The 26911-nt window shown below is 37.4% G+C and overlaps 11 protein-coding genes across 11 annotated transcripts; 5 read left to right on the forward strand and 6 right to left on the reverse strand. All coding sequences in view use genetic code 12, as the record gives it.

Moving 5' to 3' along the window:
- Positions 1-242: 242 nt before the first annotated feature.
- Positions 243-4373, forward strand: UBP12 (putative ubiquitin-specific protease UBP12; the record flags this gene model as incomplete). The annotated part of the gene is made up of 1 exon (XM_064997372.1): positions 243-4373. One exon carries the CDS (start codon positions 243-245, stop codon positions 4371-4373), a length of 4131 nt encoding a protein of 1376 aa, XP_064853444.1.
- Positions 4374-4837: 464 nt separating this feature from the next.
- SEC26 (coatomer subunit beta) lies at positions 4838-7801 on the reverse strand (the record flags this gene model as incomplete). The annotated part of the gene is made up of 1 exon (XM_064997373.1): positions 4838-7801. One exon carries the CDS (start codon positions 7799-7801, stop codon positions 4838-4840), a length of 2964 nt encoding a protein of 987 aa, XP_064853445.1.
- Positions 7802-11372: 3571 nt separating this feature from the next.
- On the forward strand, positions 11373-14318 carry AMN1 (Amn1p; the record flags this gene model as incomplete). The annotated part of the gene is made up of 1 exon (XM_064997374.1): positions 11373-14318. One exon carries the CDS (start codon positions 11373-11375, stop codon positions 14316-14318), a length of 2946 nt encoding a protein of 981 aa, XP_064853446.1.
- A 923-nt stretch (positions 14319-15241) lies between these two features.
- On the forward strand, positions 15242-15628 carry DASC09_037760 (RidA family protein; the record flags this gene model as incomplete). Its single annotated transcript, XM_064997375.1, has 1 exon — positions 15242-15628. The coding sequence occupies one exon, from the start codon at positions 15242-15244 to the stop codon at positions 15626-15628; it is 387 nt and encodes a 128-aa protein (XP_064853447.1).
- A 451-nt stretch (positions 15629-16079) lies between these two features.
- On the reverse strand, positions 16080-16919 carry DASC09_037770 (uncharacterized protein; the record flags this gene model as incomplete). Its single annotated transcript, XM_064997376.1, has 1 exon — positions 16080-16919. The coding sequence occupies one exon, from the start codon at positions 16917-16919 to the stop codon at positions 16080-16082; it is 840 nt and encodes a 279-aa protein (XP_064853448.1).
- A 196-nt stretch (positions 16920-17115) lies between these two features.
- On the reverse strand, positions 17116-17952 carry DASC09_037780 (uncharacterized protein; the record flags this gene model as incomplete). The annotated part of the gene is made up of 1 exon (XM_064997377.1): positions 17116-17952. One exon carries the CDS (start codon positions 17950-17952, stop codon positions 17116-17118), a length of 837 nt encoding a protein of 278 aa, XP_064853449.1.
- Positions 17953-18342: 390 nt separating this feature from the next.
- PFK2 (6-phosphofructokinase subunit beta) lies at positions 18343-21219 on the reverse strand (the record flags this gene model as incomplete). Its single annotated transcript, XM_064997378.1, has 1 exon — positions 18343-21219. The coding sequence occupies one exon, from the start codon at positions 21217-21219 to the stop codon at positions 18343-18345; it is 2877 nt and encodes a 958-aa protein (XP_064853450.1).
- Positions 21220-21992: 773 nt separating this feature from the next.
- Positions 21993-22439, reverse strand: DASC09_037800 (uncharacterized protein; the record flags this gene model as incomplete). Its single annotated transcript, XM_064997379.1, has 1 exon — positions 21993-22439. The coding sequence occupies one exon, from the start codon at positions 22437-22439 to the stop codon at positions 21993-21995; it is 447 nt and encodes a 148-aa protein (XP_064853451.1).
- A 395-nt stretch (positions 22440-22834) lies between these two features.
- Positions 22835-24199, reverse strand: DASC09_037810 (glycoside hydrolase family 76 protein; the record flags this gene model as incomplete). Its single annotated transcript, XM_064997380.1, has 1 exon — positions 22835-24199. One exon carries the CDS (start codon positions 24197-24199, stop codon positions 22835-22837), a length of 1365 nt encoding a protein of 454 aa, XP_064853452.1.
- Positions 24200-24823: 624 nt separating this feature from the next.
- Positions 24824-25357, forward strand: DLT1 (Dlt1p; the record flags this gene model as incomplete). Its single annotated transcript, XM_064997381.1, has 1 exon — positions 24824-25357. The coding sequence occupies one exon, from the start codon at positions 24824-24826 to the stop codon at positions 25355-25357; it is 534 nt and encodes a 177-aa protein (XP_064853453.1).
- Positions 25358-25893: 536 nt separating this feature from the next.
- Positions 25894-26685, forward strand: PCL5 (Pcl5p; the record flags this gene model as incomplete). Its single annotated transcript, XM_064997382.1, has 1 exon — positions 25894-26685. The coding sequence occupies one exon, from the start codon at positions 25894-25896 to the stop codon at positions 26683-26685; it is 792 nt and encodes a 263-aa protein (XP_064853454.1).
- Positions 26686-26911: the final 226 nt, after the last annotated feature.

Genomic DNA, 26911 nt, shown 5'->3' on the forward strand with positions numbered 1-26911 from the left:
CTACCAAAAAATTGGGCAAAATGTACTAAGTACTCCAAAGAATACCTCGTTTTCGCTGTCAGAGTAGGCATTCTCCGAGCCGTGTCACCCTCTTTTGTTGCCTTCATTTTCACAGATTTTTTCCAAAGTCAAATCACCACAAGCTGTTATTGTTTGGTATCAGAAAGAGTCCGGCCCATCTTTGAAGCGCAAATAATAATAGTAATACCACCAATACAATAGCTATAAGCTAAGTATTAAACATGCTGGATGAAGTGGTAAAAGGGGTCCCTGAAAAAGATGACGGGGACTTGAATCACCCACAACCCCCACAGAAACAACAAGACCAAGGTGATGGTAACATTTACGAGGATAATTCAAATGATGAAGATGAGAAGGACTTTGTGTCCAGCAAATCAACTATAAGCAGCGAGAGTCTCTATAGCGTCAACAAGAATGAATTGGACATCCCCACGCTTAGTGATCAGCGCCAGCAGTTCTTCGAGGCACAAAGAGAAGTGGGTGTCAACGGGATTGTCTTTATGCTCCCTAATGAATGGTTGACGTCTTTTTTGAAAGATGCCTCTTTAGAATCATTACCAACTACAGAATTGATCCAGCAGCTTGGCCAGATCGATACATCGTTAATCTTGGCAGACGCTAAAAATCCAAATTTACTCAAACACAACTTCAACTATGATCACAGTAATCAATGCTACACTCCAGTGTCCAAGAATTCATGGATTCTATTAGTACGCTGGTATGGTTTAAAGCCGGGTTGTGTACCAGTCACAAGAATGGTTCTTACTAATAAAGAAACTGGTGAGCCAATGATTGAATATTATATCCCAAGTTTCAACTTGAGAAAGTTGACCGTGGGCCCGCTTTCAAAACTTAATTCCTATTCCAAAAATTACAGAATCCTTCATGAAAATCAAAATATTTATTTTTCTGGCTCGAAAACAGTTAGTGAACTTTACATTTATATTTTGGAGTTCATCAAAGAAAATATTGAAATTGATAATGCAAACGTCCAACTACGACTTTGGTTTTTACAGGATGAAAACATTGAGAGTGCCCCCCTTTTTTTAAATCTCACATATTTCAAAAAAATTGCAAGCAAAACACTATTAACCCCGAACTCATTTGATAGCCGCTTAGATGATTTGAATATCGCTGGTGGGAACATGTTGATCGAACTCAATGATTATGCAGGAAACTTCCCGACGGAAACTCTCATTAGAAAGTTGGAATTCCTAGAAAACGATAATGGACCTCATCAAGAAAGCGAAGATAATGATAGTGACTCGCCGGACTCAAGGAACAAGAGTATCTCGTTAGTCAAGGATCCCGCCGATGGCAGAAAAGGTCTCAATAACCTTGGTAATACTTGTTACATGAATTCTGCTATCCAGTGTTTAGTTCACGTTCCTGAATTGGCAAATTACTTTTTTCACAATATTCATGAGCGTGAATTGAACACCAGCAATCCGCTTGGTAGTGGTGGGAAAATCGCCAATAGTTTTGGTAACTTGATTCATCAATTGTATGACTACAAGACAAAGAACAGTAATAATTTAAGGTCAGCAGTTGCTCCCAGAGAATTTAAGGCTATTGTGGGACATTTCAACAATATGTTTGCTGGATATCAACAACAAGACTCTCAAGAATTCATCGCGTTCTTGTTGGATGGGCTACATGAGGATCTAAACCGAATTTTAAATAAACCATACACCGAGAAACCAGAGATCTCACCAGATTTGATTCATGATAAGCATGAAGTCAGAAAATTAGCAGAGAATTGTTGGAAAAATCACAAATTGAGAAATGATTCTGTCATTTTGGATTTATTCGTTGGTTTATATCAATCAACTTTGAAGTGTCCTGAATGTAACCACATTTCATTAACCTTTGACCCTTATAATGATTTGACTTTGCCAATTCCAATCACTACCAAGTGGTACCATAATATTTATATTCTTCCAGATAATGAAAACTCAAAACTTTTGTCTCTTGAAGTTGAATTGAATAAAACAGCAACATACGATGATTTGAAGGCATTCGTTGCTAAAAAATTGAAAATGAATTTTCAGGACTTGTTTGGCTTTGAAATTTTTCAAAATCAATTCTATCAAAACTTGGAAGATGATGACAACAACTCAAAGTTTTTACCAATTGGTGACTTAATTTCTGAGCAAGATGTCATTGTATTATATGAACTTAAAGATATAACCAAGTCTGATACAATTGTTTCTGTCATAAATTCTGTCAAGCAGGAGGGTTTCACAGGGTCAAAGTCATTTGGAATTCCTTTCTTAATAAAGCTTACCCAGAATGAGGCTAAATCCTTTGGGTCAATCAGAGAAAAAATTGAAGCAAAGTATAGCAGTTTATCAACGTACGAATATTTTAGACTCATTCGCAAAAATAATAATGATGAACAAACATCAAAGAAAAGAAAATATTTCAAAACTGAGGATTTCCCTCAAATTGACAAGCTCCTTGCCAAGAATGGAGTCAACCTCAAGGACAGGGAGAATTTCAAGCAAAAGAAGTTCAAAAAACCAAATCCAAGCAAAACTTTTGGATCAAGCTCTAAGATTATGGAATTCAAAACATCTATAACAGAGACTGAACCGACTTCATTATTGGTTGTTGATACCATAGACCATATAGGATCAGAGGCCTCGGATGCTAACTCTGAATTGATAGATAAATCTCAAAAATCTACCGACTCTCAAATTTCGGAGGATGATGATTCAGATTATGATTCAGACATTTCAATTGCTAATCCGGAGTTTTCGAGCAATTATGCGTTTGAAATCAAATTATACAATAACAAAAGCTCTGGATATTCGCGGAAGTACCGCTATGGAAAGTTTGATAATCAAAGATTTGAGGCTAACAATGATGATAATGATACAATCAAAATCAAAGTTCCATATACTAGTGGCCAACTCAATAATTCGACTAATTTGATTGATAAATTACCAATGGCCAAGAGATTATTTTATTCGTATTGCGTGGATGATTATAATGGATTGTCATCAGATGATACTAATATCAAGGATTCTAGTGAAGAGAAAATTCCAGAACTATCTGAAACAAGCTCATCAATTGATGTGCCTATTGCCGTTGTTGATCAAAACTCACAAGAAGAGACTGATGGTATGGAAGTTGAGCCAGCTGGTGAGAATGCCGCCCCAGAAATGAGCTCTACTTATGATAATGCTGCTGAGCTTTCTGAATCTGACAGTAATAACCTAAAGTATGGTCCAATTAATTTAAATAATGATGATGATGATGATGATGATAATGATGATGGTAGCAGTGATGGTCAAATGGGAACTCTCCTTTCGGATAAAGGAAACTCACTGGACAGTGATATGAATTTCGACCTGGTTAATCAGAAACAAAAGAATTGTCCAGCAGACAATCATCTGGTTTTGGTTTCTCCTAATGACTGTCTTATTTGTGAATGGGACCCAAACTTGTTTCAGGTATTTTTCTCAGGGGATGAAGAAGAAGGCGAAGGGGGTAAAAGTACTTGGGATAATCCAGTAGTAGTTCCAAATCCAGAACTTGAAGAGAGCAGAAGAAAATTACAGGAACTCAAGAGCAAAAACTTGAACTTGAAAGATTGTTTGGAGACATTTGCTAAACCAGAAATCTTGGGGCAAAATGATCTTTGGTATTGTCCTAGCTGTAAAGAGCATCGTCAGGCAGAAAAGAAGATTGAACTTTGGTCGACCCCGGATATTTTGACAATTCATTTGAAACGATTTGAAAATCAACGAAGATTTAGTGATAAAATTGATTGCACTATCGACTTTCCGATTGAAAATCTTAATATGTTTGAGTTCGTTTCTGATAAGCGTGAGGATAAATGCTATATCTACGATTTATTTGCGGTTGATAATCATTTTGGTGGATTAGGCGGAGGTCATTACACTGCTTACGCCAAGAATTTCGTTGACAATAAATGGTATTATTACGATGACTCGTCGGTTTCTCCGGCTGATCCTCAAAAATCAATTTCTGGCGCAGCTTATTTGTTGTTCTATAGAAGACGGTCTCTTGATGTTTTAGGGGGCAAACTTTTCAAACGCCTTCTAGAAGAAGCCCGGAGACAGGAGGAAATCAATTTGGAGAAACAACGACAAGAAGAAATCAAGAATATCCAAGAAATTGTCAAGCAAGTGAAATATTTTGATGATTATTACAAGCAGGAAGATCAAAATGATGATAATGATGATGACGATGATGAAAAAATTAAAGATCCTGAATCGGAATCCCCGGTAACTCAGTATACTCCAGGATCAGACAATATTGTTTCTGATGACGAAATTGATTTTGCGCCGGTAAATTCTCCTCCACCAGCTAACGATGATTAGCCAAAGGGGGCCGCCATTTATTACTAATATTTGGAGTAAATTCTTAGGTAGTATGATATCATTATCTTTTTGTTTATTTATTTGTTGAAGTTTTTTCTTTTTTTTTTCTTAATTCGATAGTTTATGCACATTTACCTTGTATTGAGTTAAAGCGTGATCTTTATGAAAAACAATTTGATAATCTTCTTTTAGTTTTGGTTACTTTTTAATAATTGATGTATCAGTAGGATCGTTTCTTAAAAAAAAAAAAAGTTCGCTGACCAAGTTTGTAAATCTCGTTCGATGATTACACTATTAATCTCTAATTTATTTAATTCATGAAAATAAATAGTTATAGATTTCTTTTTAAGAAAAAAAAAATGTTGGGGGAGACAGAAATAGAAAAAATGAATTGATAAATAATATACCGAGAGATAGATAACATTGATGGGGAAATGAAAAAAAAAAAAAGAACCAAATTTCAATCACACAATTTTCAAATTGGCCTTTTGAGTTTTTCTAGCAATTGAGGCAATTCGGTCACCCAAACTCAAGGCCAATCCTTGACCCTTGGATCTAATTCTCACGTGTCCCAAAATTGGACCATCTTGTAATTTTTCAATACACAAGTTTGCCAACGCGTCTTCGCCAAAGCTAGATTTCGAATAAAGATTGGCACTCAAGAATTGACAATTAGCATCACCAATCACCGCTCCAGGGGTAAGGCACATCATGTTAGTGTTCTTCAATAACAATGATAAGTAGTCGGATAATGATCCAATGGTGGAAGACTTGATGACAATCTTGTTTTCCCATTCAAATTCGTTCCACATCTTACGGAATTGAGATTCTTCACAGGTTGCCGGCTTGATGTAATCCATAATATCAATATGAACGTCATTGAGAATGACGATGGTTTGATCGGTGGCATGAGCCCCATCGTAAAGAATGTTACCAAAGATCACCCCGGTGTCCGCACTGGTAACCTTGATGGTGGTACTAACCTTATGGAACCCATGAGGTGTAATATTGGCAGAAACTGGCTTATCAACCACTTTTAAGTCACCCAAAGTGGCAAACTCGACCGATAAGTTACGGAGAGTGTTAGCAGTTTGGTTGACCACGAGGACATCCAATACAACATCGAATTGGTGGACCTTAATGTAACCTTCGGCGTACACTGGATCACTGAACCCAGTGAGTGGGATGATTTTATTAAGACGAGATGCCAATTTTTCCTTCTTAGACGATGAAAGGGTTGAAGAGGTGGCGTTTTTGTTGATATTTTCTAATTCATCATCATCGTTAAAACCGCCGGTATTAAGAACGGCATTAGATTTAGGGAAAAGACGGAAATTAATGACTTCATCAAGACCAGTAGCATTAGTAGAGTCAGAACTGCTAGAAAGGGAAGTCGTGACACTAACGGCTTTAGAAGCTTCTTTTATTTGTTCTTCAAACGCTTTCTTGGTGTCGGTCAAAAATCCTTCCTTAACAATCTTCTTAGAGTCTTCGGCATCTTCGTAATCTTCCATCAAAAAGCGAACATATGATAAGATTCTTTCAGCAGAGTCCTCGTCGATAGTTTCTTTAACGTACTCAGAAGCTTCACCAACTCTCAAAATACTAACCATGATCAAAGTGGCTTCGGCTTTCAAGACATTGAGAATTTTATGGGATTTAGAAATATCTTGGAAACGTAATATCAATTTAAGCAATGCAGAAGAAAGAATTGAAGCAAGGTAGAAGTCACCTCCAAGAATCAATTTACGAATTGGCGGTTGATGGCTATCTTCTTCATCATCACTATCAACTTTTTGTTCCTTGGTGGTCAAGGCATTCTCAGTAGCGTAAGTCCCATCAGGTAAGATCACTGGACCAGAATGCTTCTTTTTCTCTTTAGAGTCTTCACCTTCTTGCTCTTCTTCGTTAGTTTCTTGTTCTTCTTCAGCATTACCGAAACGCTTCTTCTTTTCGCTGGCCAAAATTGGCAATTCTCCAACATTACTTCTGATAAATTTCCAAGAATCTTGAATATTCTTTTCGGTTAATGCATATTCACCAATGATCCAAAGAGCGCCTCTGAGAACTTTACCGCTCTTGATATTATTATTGAGAGCATCGATTAATTTCACTAAGATTGATTCCCTCTTTGTTGGGAATTTCTCGATGATTTGCTTGACAAAAGCAATGATATCATAAGCCGACTGAGAGTTCAATTGAGAGAGTGATTCCAATAGTAAATCGACAATCTCAATGGAGTTATCAATGAAATTTATAGAGATTTTGTTGATGGTTTGAATCAATAATTGTTTATAATCGTTTGATTTGTCGTTAGTGGCCTCTTCGTCGGTTGAAAGAACCTTCATCAATTCCTTCTTGAAAAACTTGATGACATTGTCAACATTTTTGGAGTCGATGAATTCAAGCACAAGGTTTAAAGTTTGCTTCTTAACGTCCAAGTCAGTACAGGTCAAAATTCTCAAAAGATCCAAAACAGAATCTTGGAAAATTCCTGGGTTTTTCTTGGACAATTCAATAATACGTGATAAACAAATCAATTTCACATTATTGTCAGATTCTTTAATAGCCAAATCGATGAATTTCTTTCCGGCTTGCAAAATAACTTCATCGTTATTGGCCAAAAGAGTTAAGGTCAAAGCAGATTCGTAGACGACGGACGAAGATTTTGAGCTTAATAATTCAACAATAAGATTAAGGTACTGCTGTTTGAGAGCCCCATTAGCAAATTTCAAATCCTTTCTAATGAATTCGATGAAAGATAATTGTAACAAAGAATCCAAATTTGTCAAGTTTTCTAAATTTTCTTGGATCAACAGTAACGCAGCATCTCTGTTCAACAGACCCAAGACGGTGAAACAATTTCTGATACATATTGGGTCGGTTTCGATGGCCAACAAATTGGTTAACATTTCTGGGGCATCAGGGATCAAATCTGGGTTCAAACGGTAAATAGAATCGATAGCGAATATACAGTTCTTTCTCACGTATGAATGTCTGTGTTCAAGACAGGCAATAACCGTTGGGATCAAGGGTTCCAACAATTCCAGCTCTTTCAATTTAGTCAAAAATTTCAAAGTATTACCACGAATGTATTCATTAGGATGTTGCAAGTCATTTCTGATGGCATTACAAACCAAAATCATTTCATGTTTCAATTTCCCTTCAGCATCCAATTTTGGAACGATTTCCCAGTAAACATAAAGTAATTTCTTGAGGGTTTTATTTCTAGATGGCATAATGTAACGGATAACATGCATCAATAAGTCAGGCATTGGATTGCCATTCAACATGGTAAGAAGAATACGTTTCATCGTTACGATCTTGACATCATCCTTTGGTTTCTCCAAGAGAGTCTTGAACTCTTGGATAGACGATTTGTTGGGATCTGTGTCATAGATCAAAGTGTAGGCGGCATCGGCAGACATCTTCAATTATTAGTACTTGATAAGAGAATTGGCGACGATACCACTAGCTGTAATGTTCTTGTAATGAAAGAAGGGAAGATTTCAACTTTGTCTTCTAGACTAGTAACTTCTTGTGAATCAAAACCAATTTAAAAAGAACGCTGTCAACAATAAGTTCTTCAACTTTTTCATTGTTTTGGGGATATTCTACCTCGTGTTCAATTTGAAAAGAAGAAAAAAAAAAATTGAGAGGAGTTAATCATGTGACCTGCTTATATAATAATATGCTACGGGAACTACGCTGTATTTCATAATGTCTATTACAGTTTGTTCTATTTGTTATTTGTTATTCTCAATGAAAGCAATGGATTAAAGAAAAACGGAAAATTCTTCGGCTGTTCTATTATTAATCTATGATATAATATTAGTATGGTTTGGGTGGTGGGCCTAAAAATATCTCTGACAATTGGTGCAGGGATAATAACAGGAAAGGTTGTTTCTTTTTATCGCAACTGTTTTGAAACATCAGGCATTTCCGCCTAAACAATAATACCATAGTATCGTTCTATCCTATAGGATCCTCGATTCCTGCTATTCAATAGTGTATCACAACATTTATTTCATTTTAATTAGGCTCACACTTCTGTACCTTGTTTGTAGGTCAGGCTGCAATGACTGCCATATGTCTGACCAAAAAAAAACAAAAAAAAGAAGCTCTAGAGTTGTGAGAAGTTCTAATTATAAATAGAAATATAAGATTGTAAAAAGTAAAAGAAGAGAGAGATAGCAGCGAATATTTACACTAAAAAGAGTCTTTATGGGGCATTCAACTCCAATATGATAGAAACAATGCAAAAAGCATATAATTAATTACATTCAAAGCCATTGGGTATCACTATATTAAGTAGAAAAATTCGGAGAAAAATAAGAAAGAAAGACTCATACAACAAATTTAATAAAAACCAATACCCAGCAAAGCAGCATCGAGAAAATAAAGAAACACAAAGGGATTAGATTAAGAGAATAGCCACAAATTAAACTCTGTAATTATTAGATATTAAGCAAAAAAAAAAACCATTATAAATACACCTTTAACCAGAAATTATATCAAAATTAAAACCAAACAATATTACCGCCATGTTTCTGATGTGAGATCCAGTATTGGATTGACAGTCAGACAGGAACCTTCATAATCCCAAGTACCTTAGAACAACAAAGCAGCGGCACCAGCGGCAATAACGGCACCATATACGACATTGGATGGAGGGTTAATGATGGCAGCAGCACCAGTTGAAGTTTCGTTAGAAGTGTTACCAGCGGTGATATTGGCAGCCATAGAGGAAGCAAGTAAAGTGGAGATGGCAAGGAAGAACTTCATGGTAGATTATAGTGATTGTGGTAGGTAGATAAGACAGAATAAATATCCTTGTTCGTTATTTCGCTTGTGTTTTTTAACAAAATCTTCTCCCCAAAAAAAATATTAGGGAGACCCATCAGGGGCTTATATAGCATTTTTTGTCCTGCATGCGCCGGAGGGGGCTATCGAATTGGCACAGGCGCCGAATGGCAGGCTCTTGGTCTAGACTCGCGGTCGCCGGTACACACAAAAAAGTTGCGTTATTGTTTGTTATTGTTGGTTGGATTAAATTAGAAAATGCTACACTGGACCCTTTTTCTTTTTCTTAAAAAAAGAATTTCCCCTTTTCATGTTGTGGGTTTCCAATTGTGTGACAGAAGTAGACCCCTTCCTGGTTTTTTTCTTCTGTAAACACCGGTAATTATAATTGATTAATAGTTATGGTGGTGGTTCGGTTCTGAGAAGGCATCAGATATTGTCAGGATTTATATTATAGTAGCTGGCTCGTGTCACACGTACTCATTCCTCCTCCTTCAATAATATATTAATAGTGCACTGATAGCACGGCAAAAGCTGTCATCCCAACTAAAGTCCGATTTGCTGTCACAAATTGGGCATCATCCGGGGAAAAGAAGCGCGGGAATGATGATCAACATCCTTTTAGGTTATTACTCTAACATCACTATTATGTTATATACAACATATCATTAACAAATGATGGACGCAATATCATATATTGCTTCTCTTTTTAAACAAAATACTGTTCAAGCTCACCCTTTATGTCTTGTGCCATGAAGGAACAGTTATCAGACAGACGGATGGTGCTGTATTGGCGAAAGCTGATGCATTATAAGGTTAAATATTGATATTAAAACTTCAAATTATCAAGAATACTGAATTGAACGTCCATAGGATATAAAGTAGATGGCTATTACCAAATAGCCTATCTGATGCGGAGTTCCTAGTTTGAGGAATCTATCCCGTGATACTGTAGTTTACGAGAATAGTAAAAGTAGGTAGTAATTAGGCCACATAGAAACTAAGAAGACATCTATTGGTTAACCCTAGATAGTTAATTGTCCTGCAATGAGTAGTTCAATAAAAATGCTCAACTGTCACGCCATGCTAGTAATAACAGCATAATAGTCGTCGCCTAAGAAGAAACAAGAATAGGATATCTCGGAAAGAAAAGAAAAGAAAAGAATAGAAGTTATTGGAAGGAAAGGAAAAAAAAGAAAAAGAAAAAGAAAAAAGAAAAGAACAGAGAAAATCACCGATTAAGAAGCATTAAAGGGAGGCTTTTTTTGGATAGTGGTAGTCACTCTTAGAGAATAGAGAGCCTGTACATAGAATAATTACCGTTTTCAATAAGTTTGTATACAGTTTGTATACACAAGGAAAATTCTGGCGACTCTGCGTGGAACGAATTAACAGAAAATTGAATCGTGAGAAGAGCAGTGAAAATTCATTATTTTTAATCAAGAAAACAAAACTCTGATATTCCTGTCTGAGACATCCTCTACTTTCCCTCATATATTATATTATGTTATGTTATGATCAGGGTGACCTCTATGTTGTTCACGTGTAGATGCACGTGATAAAAGATATCAAAATATTTCTGAAGGAGTAAAAATTCCACCAACAATTTCAACTGTTTTAATTATTATCTACGAGCTTTGAGGAAAGTCTGGTATCAGTCCAAGTTACCTTTTCTGTTTGTTTTATTGTTTTTTTTCTGTTGCTTTGGTATTACTGGGACGGCTGTACTTCTCATCGCTGACAATTCCCGATATCTTTTGCGCCATATTGTCCGAGAAGCATCATTACATATGACCTCCTGAACCCTCCTCCTCATTGCATGATTGACATTCTCTATAATCTTCAACTGCTCTAAAGGTTCTCATTATTAACATCCATAATATTTGGTGTTTCATCCCTTACATTGACTCTTTACATGTTCTAGTTCCCTCTCATACATCTATCCAATCATTAATTCTGCTAGTAGTATTATCATAAACCACGGTCTCCACTTCCTGTGCTTCTTTTTAACTCCATAATATAAATACAGAAGAATTTTTGCATCCGAGATAGCCCTATTTTCTGTTACTCTGTCTGAATTACAAATTCTGAATCACTTGAAAAGTCCATTCTGCATTTTTTCTTTTTCTTTTTTCAATTTCCTTCATCGTCATATTATATTATAGTAATCAACCCATTTATCATAGAAAACAAAACATGGGCTCAAATGGTCACAGACAATCGGTGGCACCATCGTTTAACCCACCTCCCCTTCCACATCAACATAGAGTTCCCTCACATCAATTGTCAATAACAAACTTGAAACGTTCGTTGTCAAAATCTTCTTCCATTTCCTCTTTAAAATCAATATTAAGGCTTCATGGAAATAAAAATGGCGAAGAAGATACGGTTGAAGAATCCAAAACAACCAAGAGGAAGAAAATCCAATTATTCAATGAACATTCCTTCAAAAGAAAGAAGTTGTTGAGACTTTTTTCAAGCGAGAGATTTCATCGTGAATCTTCAACTCCTGAACAACAAAAATCTCAAAAACAAGAAGTCAATGATAGTTCGACTACTACTCAACATATTTCCAATAATCAATCTCTACTGTCATCAGAACTCACCCCAAAATCAAAGCCCTCGCAGATTCCGGTTCCGATCAACCCATCATCATCAATAACCCAATCACAAAGGCTTCGAAAACAGCAAAGAAATCCCCATTCAAGAAAATCTAGAAAAAAATACACATTATCCACAGCACAACCATCAAATATAGAAACCGAGAAATTGAATATCAAAAACTTGGATGCTCTAGATAAAAAGGTTTTCTCGTTTAGCACTGAACAGCATCAGAAAGAAGTGTCGAGTAGAAGTTCCTCTGGGAATTACAAGTTTGATATGATTAGTGAAGAGCCGGGTCCTAAAACTCTCATCACTAACGCGAAAACCACATTGAGTTTTGCTTCGAAAAAACATCTAAGACAGCATCAACAACAATTACAAAAAATACCAGAAAGAACAAACCCGCATATTGTAACATCAGCCGCGCATTACAACTTGGCCAAGTTCATTAATTCTGATCCCCAAACCCCTTCTCGTGGCAATGATAATACTAATAATAAAGATGATGATATCATCATTAGCTCTGATGATGAAGAGGCGATACTAGCCAATAGCACTTCGACATCACCAAACACCATCACTGATATTTCAATAAATGAGAATACAATGGCTTCTTCCACGACAGCAATGTCATCTCCGCTGACACATATTATTACTACATATTATGATGATGAAGATGAAGAAGAAGCTGATAATCAACTGACTCTGGCAGTTAGTAATGGTAAGAAAGAAAATTTTCAAAATGATGATGCTAATTCATCATCGGGATTTTTGAACTACTTCAACGACAATATTGAGAGATTTCATGAAGTTCTTAACAATGGTGGCTCCGAGAATTCTAAGAAGAAAAAGGACATTATTGAGAGTTTTTGTCTTTCGCAAAAAGTACATAATATAGCTGATGTGGAGGAGCCACGAAATCATCAATTGAAAAACCAACAGTCGGCACTGAATAATCGACAAAATGGCAAAGATATAACAGTTAATCAGTTGGCGCACCATTTATCAATGACTAATCTTGGTGACAACAACTTTTCTGATGCGGTTCAACGCAAAAAACTGACACAACTTATGAATTCAGGGAAAGGAAATCCGAGAGTTAGTGTGCTTGATATTCCAGAGATTGTAGAAAACATTCTTTTTTTCGTTGAGGCATCAATTATTATGCCACTTCAGGACTCCCTGGCTCACCGCAAACCTTTATCAATTGACCATGCGAAATCAATCTATAAGAACGACCCGATGGCCAGGGAAGCTTGGAAAGAGCTAAAATCCACTAGAAATCCTAAAAGATTGAATGAAATTGTTTTGGCCAGTTATTTGAAACATGATGCAAATGGGAAGCATTGTCGGCTGGCAGCTAACAATCTTTATTCTAGTACCACTCCACAAAGTGTGAACAATTTCCGGAATATCAAAATCATCAATGGGACAATTTACAATTGCTTGTTTGTCAATAAGTTATGGTATTCCATTGCTCGAAAGCTTATATTTAAAAGGATTTTTTTTTCCAATGATCAGAAGTTCCAGAAATTGATCACTGGCTTGAGAACAAATGTGCCTGCGAGCATGGAAAATGGATTGCTTAGACCCAATGAGGAGTTTGAAACTTTGAGAGATCAGCTTAAATCGTCATTTTCCAACGTGTTATTGCTTCATAAAATGAAACATGTGACCCAAGACCAAATCAACTTATTGGCAAGTTACATTGTTAATAATGGCGGGAATAAGCTACAATGGATTGAATTTTACATTTGTCCTAATATTGTTCCTCCGTTATCATTATTTACTTCTCATCATGATCCAGCCCAAAGATCACGACTCAAGAAGTTAGTGCTTGCCGGGTGTAACTCGAAGAAAATCAACAATTTTTTCCTCAAGATTGTGGCCACCAATTGTGAAAATTTGGTGAAGATCGACTTGAGATCGTGTGAACATTTTACCGATGATGGATTGATGGAGTTTTCTAATTACTGCCAAAAGTTAGAGTATTTGAACGTTGGAAGATTCAAGAACTGTGAACAAATCACCGATATTCTGATTTCTTCCATAATCCGGCACTGTGATAAATTAACCACTTTAGGGTGTGCCGGGTGTTTTATCACCGATTCGTCAATGTTCACTTTAGCTTCCAGTAGGTCAGGTCAATCGATTGAGAAATTATCCTTGAATAACTGCCTTAAATTGACCGATGCGTCAATCCCTACTTTGCTTGACGAAGGACAATTCCCAAGATTAGCGGTATTGGAAGTTCGAAACGTTGTGAATTTTACCAGTTTTGTCCCGATAGTTACTAGGTATCAACAACGGTTGGCGCAAGGAAAGGGTTTTCTTGTGGAGAATTGTGAAGTATTAGAGAAGAAAATGCTCGAGTGCGAATTCAGTTTGAACCTTGCCAAGTCACGTCAGATCTTAAAAGATATTGAAGAGTGGTGTAACACGGCGGAAGATGATGGAGATGTGACATTTCAAGAGTTTGTGAAGATAAAAAGGCGTGAATTGGAAATCATGGATGATGAAATGATGGACATTGATTGAGACTGAAATCAATAGTGAAAAAAACTGAAGAACTCGTCAGCGTTTGATACGCTGGAAACACTTTAGATGATCATGTCCATTATTTCCATTTTTGATTAGGTTTCTTGCATTGTCTCATTTGGTTATACAATGGTGGTCAGAAAGAGAAACAAAAATGATAACTGTACTAGATGATAATTAATCTAGTGACTGTATATTAAATGTTGATATGATAATAAATTGTGCACACACGCCCAATACCCATATAGTATAATATAATCTAACCATTAATATCTTGCTACTTATTGAAAGTTGTGTTGTTCATCTAGAATTGAAAATGTACATTCATTCTTTTACGAAAAGTCAAATGTAAGCACGCACAATATCCTCATTTTATACTTCCCCGAGTAATAGGGTTATTTATTAAATTGGTTTGTATTTATTTATTTTCTATATCAATTATGATACTTTCACTCATGGTTCACTGTTTATTGGCATATTTATTATCTTGAAAAAGAAAAAATAAAGATAATCATCGGATTCAGTAACACCACCTGGAGATGGCGGCTGATAGAAGCAGAGATTTTGATGATGTTTTTTTTTTTTTTTTTACAATATTGATCCTTATATATTCAATGAATTTTGGAAGCTCAAAACGCACTGGTCTACCCGATATAAGTATGGTTTGCACCGATTAGTCACTGTAGTTTCGCAAAACTTCCGCGATTCGATCGTTATCTCGGAGTTTTTTTTCGACGATCGTAAATCGCCGACACTGATTAGATAAACGATTTATCTCCTCTATTTATACTCCCTACATTATAAATATCTGGAAATTCCCCCCCTCTTCAGTCTCTCACAACTATCTTTCTCTATCAATAACAATATAATATTATCTTAGAGATTATTAACACATTCCACTCACTTAAAATCAAACAACAATAATGGCCGTCGCAATCACCACCGAACAACTCGGCAGACCATCGGGTCTCATTTCCCCAGCTTACAAGTCCAATGGATTGGTATTCGCTTCTGGCCATGTGGGTATGGATTATTCCACCAACAGTCTCAAGGAAACCGTCGAGGAACAAACCGTCCAGGCCATTGAAAACTTGAAGAAAACCGTGGAAGCCGCGGGATCATCATTATCCAAGGTCATCAAGATCTCCCTCTTCATTAGTGACGGAGCAGACAGTGCCAAAGTCAATGCCATTTACAAACAATACTTCCCTAACAAACCAGCCAGATATTGCGTGGTGGTCCAATTCCCAAATAAAAAAATCAAGGTCGAAATGGATTGCGTCGCCGAATACAGTCAAAGTCACTTGTGATGTCAGTAACCGTTATGGAAAATAGATATTGATATGTACTTCAATATAGAAAATAATAATAATAATGTTGATTTGATAATTGTAATTATTGAAATCGATGGCTGTGGGATATGTCTCCTTCATTTCAAGTTATATTTCGTGCTTGCTCCAAATCAAAATCAACCGAGGTTCCTCCTACAACATCTATACCACCAAGATAATTACGCATTAATAAAATATTAATAACTAAAGATTGATGATTTTCAAACGTACTATACAAAAAAAAAAAAGATAAATCCCACCCAAACAAAAAAAAAATAAAATAAAAAAGAACAATATGTGTAATAAAATAAAACAGTAATTCCATCTTCTCCAGCAAGTAGGAAGTCTTTAATAAAAGTGATTGTCTTCCCCCCTTCTTTTGATATTATACATCTCTCCGATATACCATAATCATATATATACTTTTAGTTTAACCGAACTCGCTAAACAATCCTTCACTAGCCACAATTTTTTCCAATCCATCATCTCTTAACTGGCTTAGAAGTTTACCATTTCTTTCAAATCTTCCCAAATTTTCAACCGCCCATTCCTTCGTGATCCTTGCCAAGAACGCCTCGTCCATTTTCTTGTTGATTTCATCTAATTCATCAAGATCTTTTTTAAATTTATCAATGAATGCCTTCTCTTTATATTTCGGCTTAGGGACATCGATTCCTTTAACACCAGTGGTCACATCTATATCAGAAATTTTCAACAACTTTGCCCAGATCCTGGAGCTATCTAAATTCATTTTATCCTTTGATGTCTTCACTGTGACATTTGATAATGTCGTCCCAGATGAGCCTGTCGATCCAGGCGGTCCACTAGTATTTAATGATGATCCAAGCTTCTCTGGCAATGACAAACTGCCAGCATCATAGTTCTTTATAGGGGCTGGAGATTTTGAAAGTCTGCTTGGTAAACTATCGCCGAAATTATTGCTCATATTAGGATCATTATTGACACTTTTGTAATTGTTGTTTGGATTATAGTATTGATTAGAATTAGCATCATACCCTCTGTACGGTTTGCTAATTCCTTGACCACTACTACTGCCCCTGTAGCTTCCGCCATTGCTATATCCACCACGGTATCCCTTGTTGCTATTGTATTTATAATAACTCCCATCATTTGAATCATAAGAACTACCTCTACCACCATTATAAGAACTATACCCCCGGCCACGCGAATTACTTCCTCTGTATGATCCTCGGCCTTTCCCATAAGAGCCACGATAGTAAGGTTGGTAACCACCGTAACCGTCACTCATTCTGCGTTTTTTTTTATTATTATTTGATTGTTATCCAGTTATATAATACAGAGGGAAAGAATTTATATGGTACGATGCAGAGGATGACTTTATGAATTTTTCATTTGTAATTTTTCTTTATTGTATGCATTGCTTGGTGCACGGGTGGGTGTAATGATGATATATTTAGCTACAGACACATTTTCATCATGAGAAATCAATCAATCTCATCATCGTTCTCACTGATTGAACCTTCACTGTTTGATTCCAGTGATGTTCCGTGATTTCTTGGTTCTTTCCGATTTCTCTGGGGGAAATCGAGTGAAAACTGCCATTCAAACAATTTCTCAAAACTTTTCGATGAAGAAGAGTTTGATAACACCTGGAAATAGGAGGAAATAGGAGGAATGTACCTGGGAGCACTCCTTGCAAACTTATTTTCAGAAGTACATGAGCTATTCCTACTGGGGAAAATTGGTGGACAAAGTTGGTGCTCGTCTGTGCTATGTGAGGGATTGTAAGTGTAAGAATAGTTTGATGGATTTATGGGTGGTGATTCCCTATTATTATAATCATCACTTTCGTAGTTACTCTCCGATGGGTTATTATTATTTTCTACGTTTTCATAGTCTTTTTCTCGCTTCCTGGTTTCAATGGTTGTCGAAATGATATCTTCACTCAACCCGGTATCAGGAAGGCTCGAAAGGGGACTGACCCAAGAAAGCGCCGCCAACAGTTGTTTTCTACTTTTCTCGGAACTTGAACATCCTGTTGTATCGGTGGTGGTGATCCTCAAAATTTTTTGATTATTAGTCGTTTCCGGCAAGGAAGCCAGTGATGGCAATGGTGGCGCCGCCTCAATGCCAATACTGGATGTTTTAGGAAAGCAGCCAATGTTTGTTTGGTAAACAGGAGAAGTTTTTCTATTCCCTGGTTCCTCCTGGAATGCATTATCATTCTCGGTTATTGTGTTGCTGTGTAAACGCTTCTCATGGTTTGAGGTATCAGATCCTTTGGATTTTTCAGACATATCATTATCACGGTCATAAGACATCTTAGTCAATGTAATGATGGTTTTGGGAAATCATTTTTGTGAAAAAAAAAAAAAAATGTGCCTTTTCTATTGTTTGTTTAGTGGTATTCCACGTTCATATGCAATGTTGAGAAAGTGACACAAAATTAATTACCGGATAACATGGCGTGGTCGCAAGTTATGATCATGGCCATAAAAAGCAATACAAATAATAAATACCGATATCTGATGGATCCAATACAGTTTATGTGTGGTGGAGTTAATCAACATGTAAAATAATTCATTTTATTAACAAAAATCAAAAAAATCGTCACGTCATTGTGAAAGTAAGTTTTCTAGTGTAAAACTTAAACTAGAAAATTGTTAATAATTCGTCCAAAGATAAAATAAAAACAAAAAAAGGAGGAATCATCATGAATGGGATCTTCCAACCAACTTGTCAGCAACTTCACGAACACCTTTCCAGTGAACAGATTTTGGCATTCTTTTTTTCACTTCAGTCTCATAATCATATAATTGACAGATCGGTCTGTACACAATTTGATTACTCTTAACACCAACAACAACAGCTGTTGCCTTAATCAGCTCAGAATCATTTTCAGACTGCTTGGCAATATAACTGCAGTAATCTTCATCGTATTTGATGTCCTTCAAGAGATCAGTGTGTTGCTCAATAAATTCCACTGCACGACAAGCCAATCTAGCACCTCTCGTGCGATCAATTGGTGAAGGAATACCACCTTGTTGAACGTGCCCTGGAATTGCGGTACGAGCTTCAAATCTCCCATTACTTTCTTCATTAACTATATCGGCAATCACTTTAGCTGATAAGACATTACTAGCATTCTGGGATTTAAGGAACAAGCGTCCAGCTTTCATTTTCCCTTCATCATTCTTGAAAGAGGTTTTCAATTCTTCAATGTCGGCTTCAAGTTGCTCCAACGAGATACCTTCCTCAGGAACGTAAGATAAACTTGCACCTGAGATCAACTGTCCATATGTGGCAATATAACCAGAGTTACCACCTTGAACTTCTACCACAAACACACGGTTACGGGTAGCTGATGCAGATTGTTTGACAATATCACAATATTCCATCAATGAATTGAGACAAGTATCAGCACCAAGGGAGTACTCAGTACCTGGAACATTATTAGAAATAGTAGCAGGAATGAGCACTAATGGGATACGGAAAGCAGGATATGAGTTACGAGCTTGTTCTAATTCCTTCAATGAGACAAATGCTTCAAACCCACCAACAAGAATCAACCCATCAATTCCGTGCTGTTCTAATTTGAAAGCAATCATTCCTAAATCAGTTTCACTAGGAGTGGCACGATTAGTTCCGATTTCTGAACCACCAAGAGAGTTCCAATCGGAGATTTGGATCCAATCAAGTGGTTTAATGGCACCATGCTTAACGAGCCCTGGGAACCCATTAGCAATAGCGTATGGAGTATGCCCTTTAGACATACAATATGTGGCCATAGAGTAGATGGCACTGTTCATCCCACCAGCAGGAGCACCAACGTTGATAATTGCAATGTTGAGTCTTTTTTCGACTGGCAAAGTAGGCACATTATGGTCAGCAGAATTCATGGCAATGAAATTGTTCAAATGCTCACTAAATTCTGTATCTCTCAAACTCATGGCTTTCTTGAAATTTTTTTCTGAAATTGCCTCGGCAACGGATTGTGTAAGTTTAACAGCATCCACAAGAGAGCGACGAACAATTTTATTTTCTTCGATACCAATCATTGGAGATGGTGTATTTGGAGTACATTCAAGAACGGCTTCAACAGCTTCGACCCCTTGTAAAGTAGCTAACATACGATCATAGGCCACCGCAGTACCACCACGCTGAACATGACCAAGTGTTGTGATACGAGTGTCTAAGCCTAATTTATTGATCAAGACATCGGCCACATCTTTGGTGCTAATTGGCACTAAATCATTTGTGATTGCCCCTTCTGCCACGAGGACAATTGTCTTACGCTTGCCGCGCTCACGATGCTTGGAAACGATCTGACACATTTGCTCTTGCCATTGTTGACTGCTGGCTGGTTTTTCAGGAATCAAAATATAATCTGCACTGGTAGCAATACCTGCCATAAGGGCCAACCACCCACAATGACGACCCATAACTTCGATCACAAAGGCACGGGCATGGGAATTGGCAGTAGCATCAATGTAGTCCACAGCTTGGCAAATTCTTGCAAGTGAAGAATAGGCACCAATCGTGGCGTCAGTGGATGACATATCATTATCAATCGATCCAACAGTACCACAAATATTCAAATGCTCATGTTTGGCATATTGTTCCTCGGTGATCCTTCCAGAATCAAGCAATTCCTTGACAAGCGAAGGCCAGTCATGACGGAACACGTCTGCCCCAGTTAAGGAACCATCACCACCACAAACAATAAGAGCGTCAATTCCGGCATCAATCAAATTTTTCGCAGCACTAAGACGTCCAGCACGTTCTCTAAACTCTTTGCAACGAGCGGTACCGATATTAGTCCCACCTTCTCGTAGCCATCCACGGACGTCATCCCAGCCCATTTCTCTAATGTATTCTGGACCACCACGAACAAGCCCTTCATAACCTTCATAAATTGCAAAGGCACGACACCCCTTGATAATTGCAGTACGAACAATTGATCTAACGTTAGCGTTCATCCCTGGAGCATCACCTCCAGAAGTCATCACCGCGATGTTGCGTGGCTCAAAGGCCTTATGGGACACAGAAAAGCCAGGAGTGATTAAAGATTGTGCCTTCGAAGCTTCCTTTTTGATAACGTTAAGTTGAGGGATCCCTGATGAGAAAGTGTTGGATGCAGAAGTAAAGCCAATGAGATTTCCAAGTGGGTCAAGCAAGTAAAGTTCGACTGGTGCCACATTATCAGGACGAGTTTGGAAAAGGAAAGATGATGATTTTTGGCGAGCAAGGCATCTTTGATAAATAGTAGCTAAGGAATTTGTCTTGAAAACCAAACTTAACTTAAGAGAACGCCAATCGTTGGTATGGAGCTTTTTCTCTAAATCAGCCATCAAGATTTCGATATTCTCACTGGTTTGTTTGATTTTTGAATCTAAAGCAATGCGAACCGTCTTTGGGGGACTTGTCGCATCTGGAGATTCATGAGAAAGCCATACAGTCGTGGAAGTTTCTTTAATGACCTTGAATTGAAGAAAGCCGCAATAGAATTCCCTTGCTTGTTGGAAACGGGCCTCATCAGAGGTCGATAACGAGAAATAGGAGATATCCTGAACTAAAGGCTGGACCATTTCTTCCTCGATTTTGGAGAGTGACCAAGCTGCAATGTTAATTTATTTATTTTTTGTTAATTCTTAGTGAGAAAGGTTTTAAGAATTGGGCAGTTGAATCCAGTGTGTAGTGTTGCTGAAAGAAAATAAATGTCAATAAGTTTGCAGGGAAAGTAAGTCATCGGAGATTTTTCTGCCTGGTTTTTGTGCATGCTTCTCGAGCGGATCACCTGAGTAATTTTTCTGGCAGCAACTGCTGACGGAGAAAAATGATCATCACCGCGGAAAACAGGAGGTTCTTGTTGTCTCGAGGTGGTTGGTTGGAACAGTATTGTGATGGTTTCTTCTGTAGAGATGGCACCATTTCATTGAGTAGTCAAATTTTCTCTCTACTTAGGATACTTTCGGGGACTTTTTTAGCACACACGTATTAGTGATTTTTATGTAGGTAGGCTTTAAATTCACTGCGCAACAGAGTCTCACTTCAACTTTACAAAAGATATTAGATATTTTATTTATTAATGGGATCGGTAGCTAAATAGGAGGTTTTCTCTCTCTCTCTCTCTCTCTCTCTCTCTCTCTATCTTTTTTTTTTTTTTGCAAGACATGACAGTGTAGTCGTGAGATACAATTATGCTTCAAAATTAGATGGCGATATTTTCTTGATGATGACCCAAATATATAGCGAGTAGTATTATAAGAAGAAATAGAGTTCAAAGAAGCTGAAACAAATTAAATCACACTATGGTAAGTAGCTTAAATAGAATCATTTAACAGATTGATTTAATAGCATATCATTTTGGGCTATCAGGAAAGTACAAAGGATCATGAAACTTTATGGCGGTACTGCAACGACGAAGATGATGACGGCTGCTTGAACTTCCGCGACGACTTGGATTAGCGCTACAACAAGCAGTATCAATCTTTATTGTTTCACAATCATCGCCATCGCAGTGGCTAGAATCATTATTGTTGTTATTGTTATTCGAAAGAACACTTCCGCAACATCCGCTAGAAGGACAATCACTGATGTCAGTCAAGAAGTAGGACTTCTCATCCCTTTGAGTGTTTATTGGAGTAGTAACTTTGGTATTATTATAATCCCAGGATTGGTCTTTTGCCGTGACCACCAAGCATCCATTCAAGGGGTGGTTATCTTTTCTAGTGTCTATGGGCTTGTTCTCTTGTGACACAGAAGATTGTATTGCAAGTAGGTAGCATTTCTGTTCTGATCCTTCCATATTTTTAACAAGCTAATGACTGCCGTTGTTATGATAATATATGGCTAATGATGAAAAATACATAAACAAGATGTCATAATAATACAATATTGCCTGGAAGCATTATTTTTTTTGGTGGAGACAAGATCTGTGAGAAGGCGTGAAAAAAGAAACAAGAATTGTTGCTCATCTGTACAAAACAGCGAGAATTGCTCTTTTGTAAGGTGAATTGATAATTAATAAATCCTACAAGAGAATGTTACTTACTGTGTGATACTTTATTTAATAATTTATAAGTGATAGTATATTATAACAGGATGTCCTTGGATTTGGTGTTCGCCAATCCGTCAACTATTCACATAGGACAAAAAAAATAAAGAGATCATTTTGTTTTGAGTCCAATCAACAATAAATAATTAAATTAACAAGATCCCAACAATTATGAAAAAAACGAAACTTATTGCCGTTAAAAGTCCTGCCCAAACAGAATCTATGGTCTTTTTCTTCTGAAAGCCATGATCTACTTGTCTATCGGTGTTTAATACTACTCCTCCCGTAGAGTTTCCTCCGGTATTTTTGCTAAATGGCACTGAGAAGGCCCCAATCGTAGTTTCATTAATGGCAAGAACACTAGTAAACACTTCCATTGCACTGAGTTCCTGTCCTAGTCCTGCGTTATTGTCAAAGCTTCCAGAAGTCCATTGAACCCCACATGCATTGGCCCTTCCGGTTCCAGGCACTGTGCCATTACAAGTCTTAGCTGCAGCTACAGCAGAAGCTTCAAGTAGTGGTCTGATAGATTCATTTAGATCAGGAATCAATACTGCAGTTTGCCCAAGAAATCTGGAAAAGACAGATTTAAAAGACTTTTGATCATTGTCACAAGTTTTCACTCCTTCGCAGGCTTGCTCATACATGATATCATTGGTGAAAAACATGATTTTAATGGTATGAAGTAAACTCAACACCCTATCAAACCATTTTTGATCACCAGTGTGAGAATGTAAGTATGCGCAGCCAGAAATTAATAGCCCATAATTATAAGTCCATTGATACGGAATTAATTCTTGACAATTATTATCAATACTGGCGCCATCAAAAACACTGAGAATTGTCCCATTTGACTGCACAAATCCCACATCAGTTAGCCAGTCCCATACTTTTTCGGCGATATCAAGGTAATTATCATTTGTAGTGTATCTTGCCAATCTTGCTGCCAAATGGAAAAGCCCGCCATTAGATACGGTATTTTTGTAATTATAACCATTATTCCAGGTAAAAATCTGCCATCTGAGCCCCCCTCCGCAATTTTGAGTATCCCATCGAGAATCCATTGAGTCAGCTACAGTTTCTGCCAAAGAAAGCCAATCAGGCTCGTCATCCGGAGGGTTTGGGAAATTTCGTTCTGCTGCTTCCATTGCTGCAATACCCCAGAATACTTGGTCATCATTGCCTTCGGTTGTAGATTGGTTTGCTGGGACATAATCTTTGTGCGAACCACGTTGATGCATCAATGAATCGTAGATTAGTGATTGCCAAGTATCATTTTGACAAAAGTACCAGGCATTTATAAATCCTCCCCATGCTTCACCAGCTTCCCACCAATAATATGGGGGCTCAAAGACCCCAACGACCCCAAGTGGCTTGAACCCGTCATAGTAGGTTAGTACTGCTTGAGATGTTGTGGTAATTGCATCGCAAAGTGAAGAATATGAATGAACATCAAGGTCTATTGCATAGACTATTGAAGAAAGGGATATTATTATATTCAACAAGTTCATAGTTTACACTTAATATCTAATAGACCTTTTTGAAATCTGTAGGAAAGAGAAAATGGCTCATTTAAAAACTTATTTTCGTTGATACTTGAAGGAAGGAAAGGATAATTTCCTTGCGGTTGCCTTAGACTTACTTCACATATATGCTGTTTTTCATTTTAGATGAAATCAGAGTTGATATTTAACCATCACTTTTATAAAAATATAAACCCTTTTTTTTTTTTTTTTTTTACCGAGCCTATCTAGCCCACGTCATTCTGATATATCGTATTATCGTATATCATAGATATAGTTAGTGATGTTGGCAGCTGCGATATGCATCAAATGTGACATGGGGGGGGGGGTGTGAGGTAAAACAAAAAAAAATGCCAAAAAAAATGCCTAAAAAAAAAAAAGGGAAATGGATGAGGCCAGAAGACACCAGCAAACCGCAAATAATAGCATTATATATCTACACCAGAAACACATACAGTGTTATATTTACACATGCTAAATATACAGCCATCTACAATAAATGGGCGTCATAAGTTTAAGAGAGCTCTTTACAGAGCGTCGTTAATTTTCTTCATCTCCCTTTTTGTGGCGGCATGCTCGCTACTACCCATTGATACCCTTTTTCAGAGCACAATGAACAAGCAATCGAGCGGAAACTTGGCAGTCAACACAATCATCGTGATTGTATGCTGTGTGGCAGCAATAGTAACTGCTGCGGTGTTTGCCACTTATAGATTCTTCAAATTTTACATGTTGTTGGCCGATATTCCCAAGAAGTATGTACCGATCCATCTCTCCGACTTCACCGACAAAGCATATTATGAATATATTGCGGAAAATACCAAAAAGTGCCAAATGATTTATCATGAATCAAATAAACCTAAGCAGCCCATCGAACACGACGGGCTATCTAACCCCATCAAGGAAGAGTCGATCATCCCAAGCTCCCTAGTGTACGAAGACGTGGTGCGAAGTGTTGGGGACAGGGCCAGAATGATCAATGAGGTGAAATTCGGACTGCTCTCGTTCAGGGAACTTATTACCATCCACGGAAATGATGGAGCTAAAGTTGTTAAGATCTACGAGAAACTCCGGTTCAGCAATAAGGCTATCAGTCAGGAGGAATTTGTGGAACTTCTCGTGGAATTTGTGAAATTGTACAGATAAGGTAGAGCCCGTGACGCTGGTAATACCACCGCTTCCGCAACGTTGCGACCCAGCAGGGTTTTGTCTGCAGCAATGTCTGGATGGTGCTACGGGTGCGGCACGCCCCTTTGGTGCTGGGCTCCCGGTTCTGCAGGTGCTTCTCCCTGGCAAAATTAGTCACCATGGGTTTTTCACTCATCCACACATGCTTGCCAAAGACTCATTTGCATCGGTCATCTTGACTCGCAGTCACCCACCACAGATATATAGGCCGTGCTCTGTCCTGCGAACGCCCTCTTCACAGTTTCCCAATATACCTTTATCTTTTTTTTTTTTTTTTTCAATTGCCGTTGCTGTTTCTACTACCATTATTACTTGTCATTTTTTTTTCTTGCTATTTATTACTTTTCATTTGGTTCATATTATACTATAGATGCATACTGGTTTGCAATCCTCTTAATTGTTTTTGTTTTTGTTTTTTTATGTTTTTCCCTTGACTGCTATATACAATTTTCAACAAATCTAAATTAATCAATCATCACCTGTCATTTCCAACAATGATTCAACCCTCCTCTGCTTCCGCCAGTGACCTTGTTGCTTCTACCTCTCCACAAGATTTATTCAAAAAAGCAAAAGCTTCTGCAGAATCTAAACAGACTTTGGTTAACTCCTTAGTTTGCTCCACTTCCATCCTCTTATCTACTCTTTGGGCAGATTTTGATACCTCCTCAGCTAGCGACTCTTTGAATGCCCTCAACACTTTTATCATCTCCAGTTTGCGAAGGTCGAGATCCTCCAATTTGACTTTGCAAGTCGCATTATATTATCTTGTCAGGCTCTCTAACCATATTAAAGCCTGCATCCTCAAAAAATTTCACAACAAACACCTTTACAATGCCAAGTCAAAAACCAAGGCTAACGTTCTCTTATGCAAAAAAAGGACTTTTCTAACATGTTTGATTCTTGCCTCCAAATTTGTGCAAGACAAAAACTATTCCATGAAGTCGTGGTCTATAATTTCTGGCTTGCCAGTTAAGGAATTGGTTCACAACGAAACCGTTGTTCTCAATCATTTGAGCTTCAACCTTTACGTCAAAGGTGAGGTTTTCACCGAGTGGAGTTCTATTATTTCCTACTTCATAATGATGTTCTCTAAGTCAAACTCCACTTCTACTTTAATCAAGCCACAACAGCAAACTTCACTCAACAAAATCAACTCTCAATGGAAATTGATCATCGACAATTTAGACCCAACTTTCAAACTTTCGAAATCTATCAATTATTTTAACTTGTTGGTTTCCAATCTTCAAAATCTCGAGTCAGCTCCAATTTTTATCGAAAGTTACTAACGCTCCTTTTATGATTTTACGACGCACACAAACGAAAATGCTTCCACGATTTTTTTTTTTTTTTTATTTTTGCTCATTTCTTTTTCTCACTAATTATTATTATTAATAGGTATAAATTTAACGACTCTTTCTACACAGTTAATTGTTAATATATTGTAACAGCGAAAGTTTATGGGTGACTTGGAGGAGCAAGCTTTGCTAACTCACTGTGGCGATATTACGTAAT

Source organism: Saccharomycopsis crataegensis (genome assembly GCF_037102585.1).
Source record: "Saccharomycopsis crataegensis DNA, jcf7180000000084, whole genome shotgun sequence".
Classification (NCBI taxonomy): Eukaryota; Fungi; Ascomycota; class Saccharomycetes; order Ascoideales; family Saccharomycopsidaceae; genus Saccharomycopsis; species Saccharomycopsis crataegensis.